General features: G+C 47.1%; 1 protein-coding gene across 4 annotated transcripts in view; it reads right to left on the reverse strand.

Annotated features, from left to right (window-relative positions):
* The window catches only part of SAP130 (Sin3A associated protein 130), a 239,210-nt gene that overhangs the window by 45,756 nt on the left and 180,059 nt on the right, over positions 1-13,395 (reverse strand). For all 4 annotated transcript variants that reach the window (XM_033958364.1, XM_033958365.1, XM_033958367.1 and 1 more), the window contains one exon: positions 2,933-3,184. In XM_033958364.1, coding sequence (XP_033814255.1) covers positions 2,933-3,184 — 252 coding nt within the window. The remainder of the gene's footprint in view (positions 1-2,932; positions 3,185-13,395) is intronic.

A 13,395-nucleotide genomic window follows, 5' to 3' on the forward strand; every position in this document is an offset into this window, starting at 1 on the left:
CTTGATTGTCTGTGCACAGGAGAAGAACCTGGGGACAGAGAAGATGCTGGAAAGCCTTGAGGGCGTAGAACATGGCTCTGAGTTCCAGGAAATTGATGTGATGTTGACGCTCCTGTGGGGTCCAAAGTCCCTGGGTGCGGAGATCTCCCAGGTGGGCTCCCCACGCATAGGGGGAGGCATCTGTGGTGATGATCATGGAGTGAGGGGGCAGATGAAAGAGCAGACCCCTGGAAAGATTTGAGGAGTTCAACCACCATTGGAGAGATTGCTGAAGAGATGATGTCACAGAGATGGGATGAGAAAGAAGATCCGTAGTCTGTGACCATTGGTTGGCGAGAGTCCATTGAGGTGTGCGGAGGTGGAGACGTGCCAGAGGAAGGACATGTACTGTCGAGGCCATGTGACCCAGGAGGACCATCATCTGTCGGGCCGGAATGGAAGAATGTCTGAGGACCTGACGACAGAGAAGGAGCAGGGTCCATTGACGATCGGAGGGAAGAAAAGCCCTCATTAGAGTGGTGTCCAGAACAGCTCCGATGAATTGAAGTCGCTGGGTGGGAAGCAGATGCGACTTGGGGTAGTTGATCTCGAACCCCAGGAGGTGGAGGAGAGAGATGGTGTGATGAGTAGCCTGTAGGACAAGTTGAGACGTAGGTGCTTTCACCAACCAATCGTCCAAGTAGGGGAACACCTGGAGGTTGTGAGACCTGAGGAAGGCCGCTACTACTATAAGGCACTTGGTGAATACCCTGGGTGAAGAAGCGAGGCCAAACGGTAGCACCTTGTACTGATAGTGGCGGTGTAGCACCTGGAAACGCAGGTAGCGGCGAGAATTCGGATTGATGGAGATGTGAGTGTAGGCCTCCTTGAGGTCCAGGGAACATAGCCAGTCGTGTTGAGAAAGAAGAGGGTAAAGCGTGGCAAGGGAGAGCATTCTGAATTTCTCCTTGACGAGATACTTGTTGAGGTCCCTGAGATTTTTTAGAGTCCGATTCCAGAGGAAGGGACAAGGCTGCAGACATCTCCCTGAGGAATTTCGAAAAGGAGGACTGCTCAGGTTTGGAGGTGGCATCGGGTGCCGATGGATCCTCATCAGACGAGGAGAGATCCTCCTCGGTACCGGGGGGGGACTCTTCCCATAGGTCTGGGTCCCGGACCTCTGGGTGTGCATGCCGAGACACCGGGGTGGAAGGTGCGGTGTGGTGAGTCTTGGATAAAGATTTTCCAGAGCGCACCGAAACGGTACCGGGAGAAGAAGACCGGCGTCGATCCCGGTCCCGGGAAGTATGGCGTCCTGCCTGGTCCCGAGGAGGATCCGTCGTGGTATGAGAGTGAACCACCGGATGGGCATGAAGTTGCTCAGCCGAAAGAATCGGCATGGAGGTGTTGATAGGTACCGATGGGGTGGATACCGGGGGCTCGGTACGGGGCTCGGGCCGGTCTGGTACCGAAAGGAGCGGTGCCAGGATAGTGGGTAACAGGTGCTCGAGTTGGCGCTGCAACTGTTCCTGGAGTTGAACTTGTAGGATGGCCGTAATACGGTCATCCAGGGGTGGCACCGGAACCGCTTTCTTTTGCTTCGGTTCCTTAGGTGCCGCTCCACGCCCCGGTGATGAGGAGGCCGATGACGAGGCACTCACCGAAATCGGGGCGGAGCGCTTTCGGGATCGGCGCGAGGCCGGTAATGTCGGTGTCGCCACTGTGGCTGGTGGACGCTCGAGGGAAGAGGGCGGCTTCTTAGCCGGCTTACCTGGCGCCAGAGACGCCGATGTGGGGTCGGGCGGTGTCGAAATAGACGGTGCCGATTTCTGTGGTACCGCTGTCGATGCCGAGGAGTCCATCGTCGACCCGGTGCCGAACAAAAGATTTTGTTGGATTTGTCGGTTTTTAAGCGTCCGCTTTTTAAGAGTGGCACAGCGGGTGCAGGAGTCCGCCCGATGCTCCGGACCCAAACACTGTAAACACCAATTGTGTGGGTCAGTGAGGGAGATCGGGCGTGCACACCGCTGGCACTTCTTAAAACCGACTTGCGGGGGCATGAAGGGGAAAACAGCCTCCGCAAAATCGAACCCCGAGGCCTGTATAATGGCAACAGGCCCCGCCGGGGCAAAGACGGAAAAAAATATAAGTTTTTTTTTTTTTTTTACAAATCAAATGAAAAAGAAACCCGAAGGCAAAAAAGAAGAAAAAATGGAAAAAAGCGCGAGCGGGAAGGCAAAAAGTGATTTCAACGGCCGTTGAAAAAACACACGCGTCTTCTTCGCTCCGCGGAAACGAAGAAACTGGGGACCACGCACTCCTCCGTCGGGCGGGAAGGCACTCGCGCACGCGCGGTGCAGGCCAACTAGAACTTTCTAGTTAAAAAGGTCCGTACCGAGGGCTCCGTCGGTGACATCACCCATGCGTAAAGAATATGCTGCCTGCTTGTCCTGGGATAAGCTATTTACCCAGGTAAATGGTCTATTTAAAAACTGTTCACCCTTCCTACTGGTAAAGTATTCACTGACAAGTCCATGAGTTTGTGTGGCTCTCTAGATCTGTTGCTCTGACTGCAGCTACTCTTTGCTGCCCCAGGTAACTACTTAGTCTTGCCTAATGGTTGGACTAGCCCTAGACTCTATATTGGTAGATCCTCTTCTAAAACAAATACCAGAATTTGACGTGTCTTGACCTGGGCATCTCATTTCTGATTTCTATGTGAGCCCACTAGGGACAGAGAAAGTACCTGCACATAATGTGTACAGTGCTACAGAAAATGAGTAGTAGTAGGTATCTAACATAAATTTTCTGCTCAAAAAATACATTAACAGGACAAATCCAAAACCGCAACCTTAGAAGACAGTTAGCTAGATGCATCTTGGGACAGGGAAGACCTCTGGTACAAATCAGATAAAGTGTAGTATGAGAGATTCAGGGTAAAAAGGTCAGATACCTATATATTCCTTAGGAGGGGATTTCCGTTTTTCTGCCTTCACCACCAGAGCTTTCATGTTACTGGATTTCTCCTCATCTGTGCTATTTGCCTCCATCATATCACCCTCTTCTGTAGAAATCACATGTTGCTGCTTTCGTGGCTTCTTTCTAGGGGATGCTCCCGGTGGTAGCTCATTACCAGACATTGAAACATTATTGGCCAGCAATGCCAGAGAAGAAGATACTGTATTTGGTGCCAAGGGAGGAACAGCTGAAAGAAGAAAGAAAAGATTAAAAGGAACACATACTCCAGTAAACAAAATATTGTGCCTGGATGGATCTTGTGTTTTATTAAAAAGTATATTTGTCATATCAGCTCTACAGTACTGGGTATATCCATCTTTGTGCCCAGAAGCACAAGTTGCAGTCACTGATGAGTACAACATATGTCTGATACAGCTATGGAACCAAACTTTGTCAAGTGAAAGAAAAGTTGTCTGAATCAGACATGACATATCTAGCTGGAAATCAGAGATTAAAGGAGCGTTCCTCTAATGCTGAACACAGAAAATGAAATAAAATCAACTAAAAGCTGTTAACAGCCTTTTAAAAAAATGTTTTAAACCTGAATTTCAGTCTTTTTGTACAAACAAGTCTTTTTGTACAAACAAGGTCTGGAAATACAGTTTTATCATCAGACAAAATTATGAATTCACAAAGCTAGTGCCTGGCCCCAAGTACATTTACTGGCTTTATTACACACACGACAGCAAAGATATTTACCTATATCAGGTGTTCTCAGAGGACAGCAAGCAAATATTCAAAAGAAAGACTGCAGAGATGATGTACAGGATACAGGAACTTTATCAGAATCAATAAAATGTTGTTTTCCAAAGGATGGTTCACCTTGGTTAGAAACCAGGACCCGACACGGTCCGTGTTTCGATTAACACATCTTCCTCAGAGGTCCAAGGTGTTCTTTATCTTAAAGACCATATGGAATTCAACAATATAACACAGGCTTCGAAGCTAAGCAGCAGCAAAAATCTCCTGTAAAAGTGTGTCTCAGTGTAGGACTGACGACAAAAGCAAATATTCTCACATATGGGTGATGTCATCCACAGAACCCAGTAAGGACACTGCCAATTGCACTGTCACTTTAAATCTTTATGCAGTGCCCATATCATGTGCATATTAGTGCCTTCCCGCTTGACTTTGGCTCACAGGATCATCAGCTCAGTAACAAAGCTAAGAATCCAACTAAACTAAACTTTAAGTTTGCATACTGCATCATCTCCAGAGCACACTACAAGGTTTCAAGGAAGGTTTAGATAGGTTCCTAAAGGATGAGGGGATTGAGGGTTACAGATAGATGTAGAGGTAGGTTACAGAAATGGTCAGGAACCACTTCACAGGTCACAGACCTGATGGGCCGCCGCGGGAGCAGACCGCTGGGCGTGATGGACCTCTGGTCTGACTCAGTGGTGGCAACTTCTTATGTTCTTAAGATAGAGCTCGACACGGTTTACTGGTAAATTCAATAAATGAGGGAAGGACATAATAAGAAATAAGAGGTTATGAAGAGGATAGCTAGCTTTACATTTTAAATAGATAGCGTTACGTTTTGGAGAAAAGCCAGGTTTTCAGATGCTTTTGGAATAATTGGAATGAGCTTAGGTTCAGCAGCGGGGCAAGGAGGTTATTCCAAACATCAGTGAATTTGAAAAAAAGGGATTTCCCTAATTTACCTGCTTACATGACAAATTTTAACGAGGGGAAAGATAGTTTGAGTTTGTGGGTGGATCTGGTAGTGTCAGGTCTCAAAGAATTCCAGGATAGTGGAATTAGGGGAGGAAGAATACCATGTAGGATCTTGAATATTAGGCAGGTACATTTAAAGTGAATCCTAGAAATCACCGGAAGCCAGTGAAGTTTTGACAGAAGCGGGGAAACATGGTCAAATTTGCTTTTTGTGAAGATCAACCTAGCCACAGTGTTCTGGATCCGCTGAAATCTTTGAAGATTTTTATTGGTTAGACTTAGATAGATGGAATTACAATAGTCCAGTCTGGAAAGAATGATTGATTGTACAAGGACAGCAAAATGTTGTTGGCGGAAGCAGGATCTCACTTTCCTCAACATGTGAAGACTAAAAAAACATTTTTTTTTACCAGAGAGTTGAGATGATCATTAAAGGAAAGTGTTAGAGTCAATAATGATGCCCAAAACTTTGCTTGAGAATTCGATCTGCAGTGTGGGACCAGAAGTAGTGGAATGAGCGTGGGTAACTGATCTAATTTTGGGCCAAGCCAGAGTAGTTTTGTTTTGGACTCATTCAGCTTCATTTGTACAGAGAAGGCCCAGGATTGGAGTTTCGTTATGCAAACTGTTATATTTTTGGTGAGGTTAGTGAGGTTTGAATCTATCTCGAGAAGGACAAGGATGCCATCTGCATATGTAAATAGAGTTTCAAAGGGAGATAGATGGAAGAATTTCAAAGAAGACATATAAATGTTGAAAAGAATAGGGGACAGAGGTGATCCCTGGGGAACACCACATAGCGGACTCCAAGGAGAAGACATGGTTCCATTCATGTTAACAGTTTAAGAGCGGGATCGTAAAAATTTTGAGAACCAGTCTAAGACTGTGGAATCAATGCCTAATTCAGAAAGTTGGTAAATTAGGATATCGTGGTAGACAACATCAAAGGCTGCAGATAGATCGAATTGTAGTAGGATAGCAAGCTTATTACGAGATTGAAGTTGTTGGATCTTTGAGATTAAAGAGGCCAGGCAGGGATTCAGTGCTGAAATTGGGTCTAAAGCCGTATTGGTAAGGTAATAGAATGGAGAATCTCTCTAAGTAAGATGAGAGCTGAGTGGATATAATAGCCTCGTGCATTTTGGTCAGGAGAAGAATATTTGCTATAGGACAATAGCTGGAAGGGGAGGATGGGTCTAGATCAGCTTTTTTCAGAAGTGGGGTCAGGGCAATGTGTCCCATTTGTACAGAAAATAGACCAGATAGTAAGGCTGAGTTGATAAGTCTGGTGAGAGATGAAATACCCTGTGCAGGAATTTTCTCGTAAAGGTTGTAAGAATATATGCCTGTTGTCCATGGAGAACACCTGTTATACGTAAGTATCTTCACTTTCTCCAAGGACAAGCAGGCATTATAGTTTCACAACTTGTCCCCACTCCCCTAGTTGGCTTCTTAGTTGGAGGGAAAGTGGGCACTTAGGAAGCAAAAAACTTTTGCAGATCTGCTTGTCTTCTGGAGTTTTGTTCCAAATAGTAATGAGAGGTAAATGTACAGATGTCACTTTACAGATGTCCTCAATAGAGGCAGAGCAGAAATGAGCTACAGAGGCAGCCATAGCTCGTACGCAGCCTTGCAGTTGTAGCCAAGCCTGAGAAAATGTAAAGAAGAGGGTTTTGTGAAGAAGGCAGAGTCGCTATAAAGGTCATCAGGGTAATCTAATTACTGTGTTAGCTTCAAAGGGTTTGTTTTTAGCAGTCCCCTATACATGAAGTCTATATAAAGAGAGGAAAAGTCCAAGGTAACATTCTTTCTGGGAAAAGAAAAGTGGGAAGAGGACACATCTTTCTGACAGGAGAGGACAGATCTCTGGGTAAGTAACATAGTAGATGACGGCAGATAAAGACCCGAATGGTCCATCCAGTCTGCCCAACCTGATTCAATTTAAATTTTTTAATTTTTTCTTCTTAGCTATTTCTGGGCAAGAATCCAAAGCTTTACCCTGTACTGTGCTTGGGTTTCAACTGCCGAAATCTCTGTTAAGACTTACTCCAGCCCATCTACACCCTCCCAGCCATTGAAGCCCTCCCCAGCCCATCCTCCAACAAACGGCCATATACAGACACAAACCGTGCAAGTCTGCCCAATACTGGCCTTAGTTCAATATTTAATCTTATTTTCTGATTCTAGACCCTTTGTGTTCATCCCACGCTTCTTTGAACTCAGTCACAGTTTTACTCTCCACCACCTCTCTCGGGAGCACATTCCAGGCATCCACCACCAAAACACAAAGAGTAGCACCATTTCATGCTACTGATCCATGGCAAGTGGTGGCTTCCCCCATGTATTTCTCAATAACAGACTATGGATTTTTCCTCCACGAAATTGTCCAAACCTTTCTTAAAACCAGCTACACTATCTACTTTTACCACAACCTCTGGCAATGCGTTCCAGAGCTTAACTATTCTTCAAGAGAAAAAATATTTCCTTCTATTGGTTTTAAAAGTATTTCCCTGTAACTTCATTGAGTGTCCTCTAGTCTTTGTAATTTTTGATGGAGTGAAAAATCAATCCATTTGTACCCGTTCTACTCCACTCAGGATTTTGTAGACTTCAATCATATCTCCCCTCAGCCGTCTCTTTTCCAAGTTGAAGAACCCTAACCTCTTTAGTATTTCCTCAAACGAGAGGAGTTCCATCCCCTTTATCATCTTGGTCACTCTTTTTTGAACCTTTTCTAGTGCTGCTATATCTTTCTTGCGATAAGGAGACCAGAATTGAACACAATACTCCAGATGAGGTCGCATTATGGAGCGATACACAGGCATTATAACATTCTTCGTCTTGTTAACCATCCCTTTTTTAATAATTCCTATCATCCTGTTTGCTATTTTGGCCACGGCACATTGGGTGGAAGGTTTCATTGTATTGTCTACGACAGTGTTTCTCAACCTGGCTGAAAAAGAGGAAGAAAAAGTTGAGAGGGAATGGAGTTTGTTGGGTGGCAGGGTCGGCTTTGGGAGTGGTGCGGACAGGCAGGGAGAAATCGGCGACGGTGGCTTCAGTGGGGAGGCAGAAAGAGAGGAAGAAAAAGTTGGACTCTTGGAGGAAGAGAGAGAGATGCTGGCTGGGGAATGGAATGAGATCTCGAAGAGAGGAAGCGTGCAGGAGGCAGTCTGAAGGAAGTGCAATCAGAGACTCATGAAATCACCAGACAACAAAGGTAGGAAAAATGATTTTATTTTCAATTTAGTGATCAAAATGTGTCAGTTGATCATTGAAACAAGCTTCCAGTGCAGGTGATCAAGGCAGACAGCGTGCCAGACTTTAAGAATAAATGGGATACCCATGTGGGATCCCTACGAGGGTCAAGATAAGGAAATTGGGTCATTAGGGCATAGACAGGGGGTGGGTAAGCAGAGTGGGCAGACTTGAAGGGCTGTAGCCCTTTTCTGCCGTCATCTTCTATGTTTCTATGAGCTCGGCTGGGGCCTTGTGGAGCTCCGGACGGGCCGGTCTGGGCAATATAGAGGAGCTCCTCCGGCGTATGCAGGGTGCCCTCCAGTTGTCGGTGACCCCCCTCCCCCCCCCGCCAGAGACACTCCGGATGAGTGGGACGGAGGTGATCTCTTTGGGTCTGGAAACCACTCCGAGTCCTGATACAAGGGGTCCGCCCCCACATCCTCAAGTTACCAGCTCTTTGCGGGTGGAGGAGCCTTCGGAAGTGGGAACTCGCTCTTCTCTGGAGGCCGGTGAGAACGCTGAGGGAAGCTTGGAGCCAGACTCTCTACAATTCCAGCAGAGCCTAGGCATGGAGACTGAGGATTTGATAACATCTAGGGTCGGGCGAATCCAGGAGAGTGACCAACAAGGAAAAAAGTCAGCTGGTGAGGAAGTGGAATCTATGGTTCATTTATCTCAAGTCAGAAATCCCAAGAGGTAGAACTTGAATCTATCTGGGACATGGTAGCTAGTCTACCTAATTTAATAAACCCCCAATTTCACCAATTAGAAGAGAAAATAAAAGTTCAGACAATTGACATCCAGAGCTTAAAATTGGAAGTAACTGAATCTAAAAAGGCAATTGGAAATATTAATCAGGAGATAAAGAAGTCTAAACAGGTTCAAGAAACATTGATTAAAGACAATACAAATCTTAAGAGAAAGCTTGAGTCTTTAGAAAATTTTTCTCGTAGTAATAATTTAAGATTGGTGAATTTTCCTAGGGTCACTATGATAATCTCTAGGGAGATATTGAAGAAATACATGTTAGAAATTTTGGAGATATCGGAGGAGGTGATACCTCCATTTACACAAGTTTACTATCTCCCCAATAATCAGCAGAAACAACAGCAAGAAATTGCCCAGGAAACTCTGAATGTGTCCGCTTTATTGGAGTTATCTGATAAGGAAAGGGCGATACCTGCAACTTTACTATTAACAGTGGCTTTGAAAGCAGATAAAAACTGGTTACTGAGATTTTTCTTTAAAAACAAGCAGAAGCAATTTCTAGGTATGAGAATACAAATGTATCCAGACTTGACCAGAGATACCCAGAGGCATTGTAGAGAATTCTTACTTTTAAAACCTGGAGTGTTAGCTTTAGGAGCGATGTTCTACTTGCGTCATCCATGCAAATGTATTGTGTATTATTCTTCACAAAAATATGTTTTCTTTGAACCTTTCCAGCTGACAACCTTCCTGTCGTTATCACAACTGGAAAAGGAAAAGGATAAGAGCTAAGCTCTAGATAAAAGGAGAAAATGATGGGACATTCCTGAGTTCAGTTAAATTAGTTGCGTTATTCTTCTTCATATATTACCTATTAAATCTCGCTTTTTGTCACATTTTGGATCCGAAAAATGGAGGACTTGAGTTGAAATTTAAGCATTTTTTTTAGTATTTAGTTAAATGTTGCTTTGTCTTTGTAACAAGTTCTTGGCTTAAATTTTGCTTTCTGTACAAGTTTATACTTTATACTAGCTGATGCCCCGGCGTTGCACGGGTATTTAATTATAGCAATAACACTGTAAATGGATTCAAATAAAGATACTTTATAGTGGTGAATGAAATTATTTTTTTACAGCTTTATAAAAAGTACAATATTCAAATTATAATGTGAAATATTTGACAAAATGAATACAATACAACTAACACAAAACTTGATTATAAACAACATTTTTAGTTTCACCTCCAGGAGCAAGAACATATAAATTCTTGGGTGAACCCACCCTTGAGCAAGCAACATAGAGTTGTCCATGGGAAAAACAGGGGGATCTTAAATCCACTCCACAGTATGTAATAGTCTGTCCCTGTGATTTGTTGAGTGTGATAGAGAATGCAAGTCTCACTGGAATTTTCAATCTCTTAAACTGAAAAGGAAGATGTGTTGCAAGTTTCGTTCAAATCGGGCAAGCCGTTTTTGCGTTGGCAGCTTTTTACATTTTTTCCATTGACATGAATGGGTGAAATCTGATTTTATGTTTGTAGCTCCGCCCACGTGTGCAGGTGGGCCGCGAGACCCCCAGAATATATCACCCCAGGTAGTGAGGAATCTGCATACCAAGTTTCGTTCAAATCGGTCCCACAGCTTCTTACATTTTTTCCATTGACTTGAATGGGTGAAATCTGATTTTGTTTGTAGCTCCGCCCACGTGTGCAGGTGGGCCGCGAGACCCCCAGAACATATCACCCCAGGTAGTGAAGGATCTGCATACCAAGTTTCGTTCAAATCGGTCACACAGCTTTGTACATTTTTTCCAATGACTTGAATGGGTGAAATCTGATTTTCTGTTTGTAGCTCCGCCCACGTGTGCAGGTGGGCCGCGAGACCCCCAGAACATATCACCCCAGGTAGTGAGGGATCTGCATACCAAATTTCGTTCAAATCGGTCCCACAGCTTCTTACATTTTTTCCATTGACTTGAATGGGTGAAATCTGATTTTCTGTTTGTAGCTCCGCCCACGTGTGCAGGTGGGCGGCAAGACCCCCAGAACATATCACCCCCGGTAGTGAGGGATCTGCATACCAATTTTCGTTCAAATCGGTCCCACAGCGTTTTACATTTTTTCCATTGACATGAATGGGTGAAATCTGATTTTCTGTTTGTAGCTCCGCCCACGTGTGCAGGAGGGCCGCGAGACCCCCAGAACATATCACCCCAGGTAGTGAGGGATCTGCATACCAAGTTTCGTTCAAATCGGTCAAGCCGTTTTTGAATTATTGTGAGAATGGCAGCTTTTTACATTTTTTCCATTGACATGAATGGGTGAAATCTGATTTTCTGTTTGTAGCTCCGCCCACGTGTGCAGGTGGGCCACGAGACCCCCAGAACATATCACCCCAGGTAGTGAGGGATCTGCATACCAAGTTTCGTCCAAATTGGTCACAGTGAGAATGGCAGCTTTTTACATTTTTTCCATTGACATGAATGGGTGAAATCTGATGTTCTGTTTGTAGCTCCGCCCACGTGTGCAGGTGGGCCGCGAGACCCCCAGAACATATCACCCCAGGTAGTTGGAATTACTGTGAGAATGGCAGTTTTTTACATTTTTTCCATTGACATGAATGGGTGAAATCTGATTTTCTGTTTGTAGCTCCGCCCATGTGTGCAGGTGGGCCGCGAGACCCCCAGAACATATCACCCCAGGTAGTGAGGGATCAGCATACCAAGTTTAGTTCAAATCGGTCCCACAGCTTTTTACATTTTTCCCATTGACTTGAATGGGTGAAATCTGAAGTTATGTTTGTAGCTCCGCCCACGTGTGCAGTTGGGCTGCGAGACCCCCAGAACATATCACCCCAGGTAGTGAGGGATCTGCATACCAAGTTTAGTTCAAATCGGGCAAGCCGTTTTTACGTTGGCAGCTGTTTTACATTTTTTCCATTGACATGAATGGGTGAAATCTGATTTTATGTTTGTAGCTCCGCCCACATGTGCAGGTTGGCCGCGATACCCCCAGAACATATCACCCCAGGTAGTGAGGGATCTGCATACCAAGTTTCGTTCAAATCGGGCAAGCCGTTTTTGCGTTGGCAGCTGTTTTACATTTTTTCATTGACATGAATGGGTGAAATCTGATTTTATGTTTGTAGCTCCGCCCACATGTGCAGGTGGGCCGTGAGACCCCAGAACATATCACCCCAGGTAGTGAGGGATCGGCATACCAAGTTTCGTTCAAATCGGGCAAGCCGTTTTTGCGTGATCGCGGCACATACATACATACATCCGATTTTATATACAGTGGTGCCTCGCATAACGAACGCCTCGCACAGCGAACGCTGCGCACAACGAACTTTATGTCTTGCTCCCTACAACGTACTTCGTTTCACACAACGAAGTCGCCCGAGCTGCATCCTTCCGCGCAGGCACTGCGCTTAACTGCCCTCTCTCCGCCTGGCTCCCTCTTGCCCCCCCGACTCCCCGACACGATCGGGGCAAAAAGGAGCCCAAGCCCTCTTGCCCCGCCGATTCCCCAACTCCCCGACAATATCGGGCCAGGAGGGAGCCCAAGTCCTCCTGGCCACGGCGACCCCCTAACCCCACCCTGCACTACATTACGGGCAGGAGGGATCCCAGGCCCTCCTGCCCTCGACGCAAACCCCCCCTCCCCCCAACGACCGCCCCCCCCCCCACGAACCTCCGACCGCCCCCCCAGCCGACCCGCGACCCCCCTGGCCGACCCCCACGACACCCCCAACCCCCTTCCCCGTACCTTTCTGTAGTTGGCCGGACAGACGGGAGCCAAACCCGCCTGTCCGGCAGGCAGCCAACAACGGAATGAGGCCGGATTGGCCCATCCGTCCCAAAGCTCCGCCTACTGGTGGGGCCTAAGGCGCCTGGGCCAATCAGAATAGGCCCGGGAGCCTTAGGTCCCTCCTGGGGGCAGGGCCTGAGGCACATAGTCGGGTTGGGCCCATGTGCCTCAGGCCCTGCCCCCAGGAGGGACCTAAGGCTCCCGGGCCTATTCTGATTGGCCCAGGCGCCTTAGGCCCCACCAGTAGGCGGAGCTTTGGGACGGATGGGCCAATCCGGCCTCATTCCGTCGTTGGCTGCCTGCCGGACAGGCGGGTTTGGCTCCCGTCTGTCCGGCCAACTACAGAAAGGTACGGGGAAGGGGGTTGGGGGTGTCGTGGGGGTCGGCCAGGGGGGTCGCGGGTCGGCTGGGGGGGCGGTCGGAGGTTCTTGGGGGGGGGCGGTCGTTGGGGGGAGGGGGGGTTTGCGTCGAGGGCAGGAGGGCCTGGGATCCCTCCTGCCCGTAATGTAGTGCAGGGTGGGGTTAGGGGGTCGCCGTGGCCAGGAGGACTTGGGCTCCCTCCTGGCCCGATATTGTCGGGGAGTTGGGGAATCGGCGGGGCAAGAGGGCTTGGGCTCCCTTTTGCCCCGATCGTGTCGGGGAGTCGGGGGGCAAGAGGGCTTGAGCTCCCTCTTACCCCGATCGTGTCGGGGAGTCGGGGGGGCAAGAGGGCTTGAGCTCCCTCTTGCCCCGATCGTGTCGGGGGTGCCAGGGACCACACGGAGTCACCCACCGTACCACCCGATTCGGGTAAGCGCAGGTATCGGTGGGTGGCTTATTTGCGGGGGGGGTGCCTTATTTTACATTTTTTTCTAAAAAGGGGGGGCTGTCTTATTTGATGGCCCTGCCTTATCATCGGGGAAACACGGTAGAAAAAAAAAAAAAAATGAACAGTTAAGTCCCAGTTTTTGCCGCTGAGACTCTGCC

The sequence above is a fragment of the Geotrypetes seraphini genome, chromosome 9, assembly GCF_902459505.1.
Source record: "Geotrypetes seraphini chromosome 9, aGeoSer1.1, whole genome shotgun sequence".
In the NCBI taxonomy this organism is placed as follows: domain Eukaryota; kingdom Metazoa; phylum Chordata; class Amphibia; order Gymnophiona; family Dermophiidae; genus Geotrypetes; species Geotrypetes seraphini.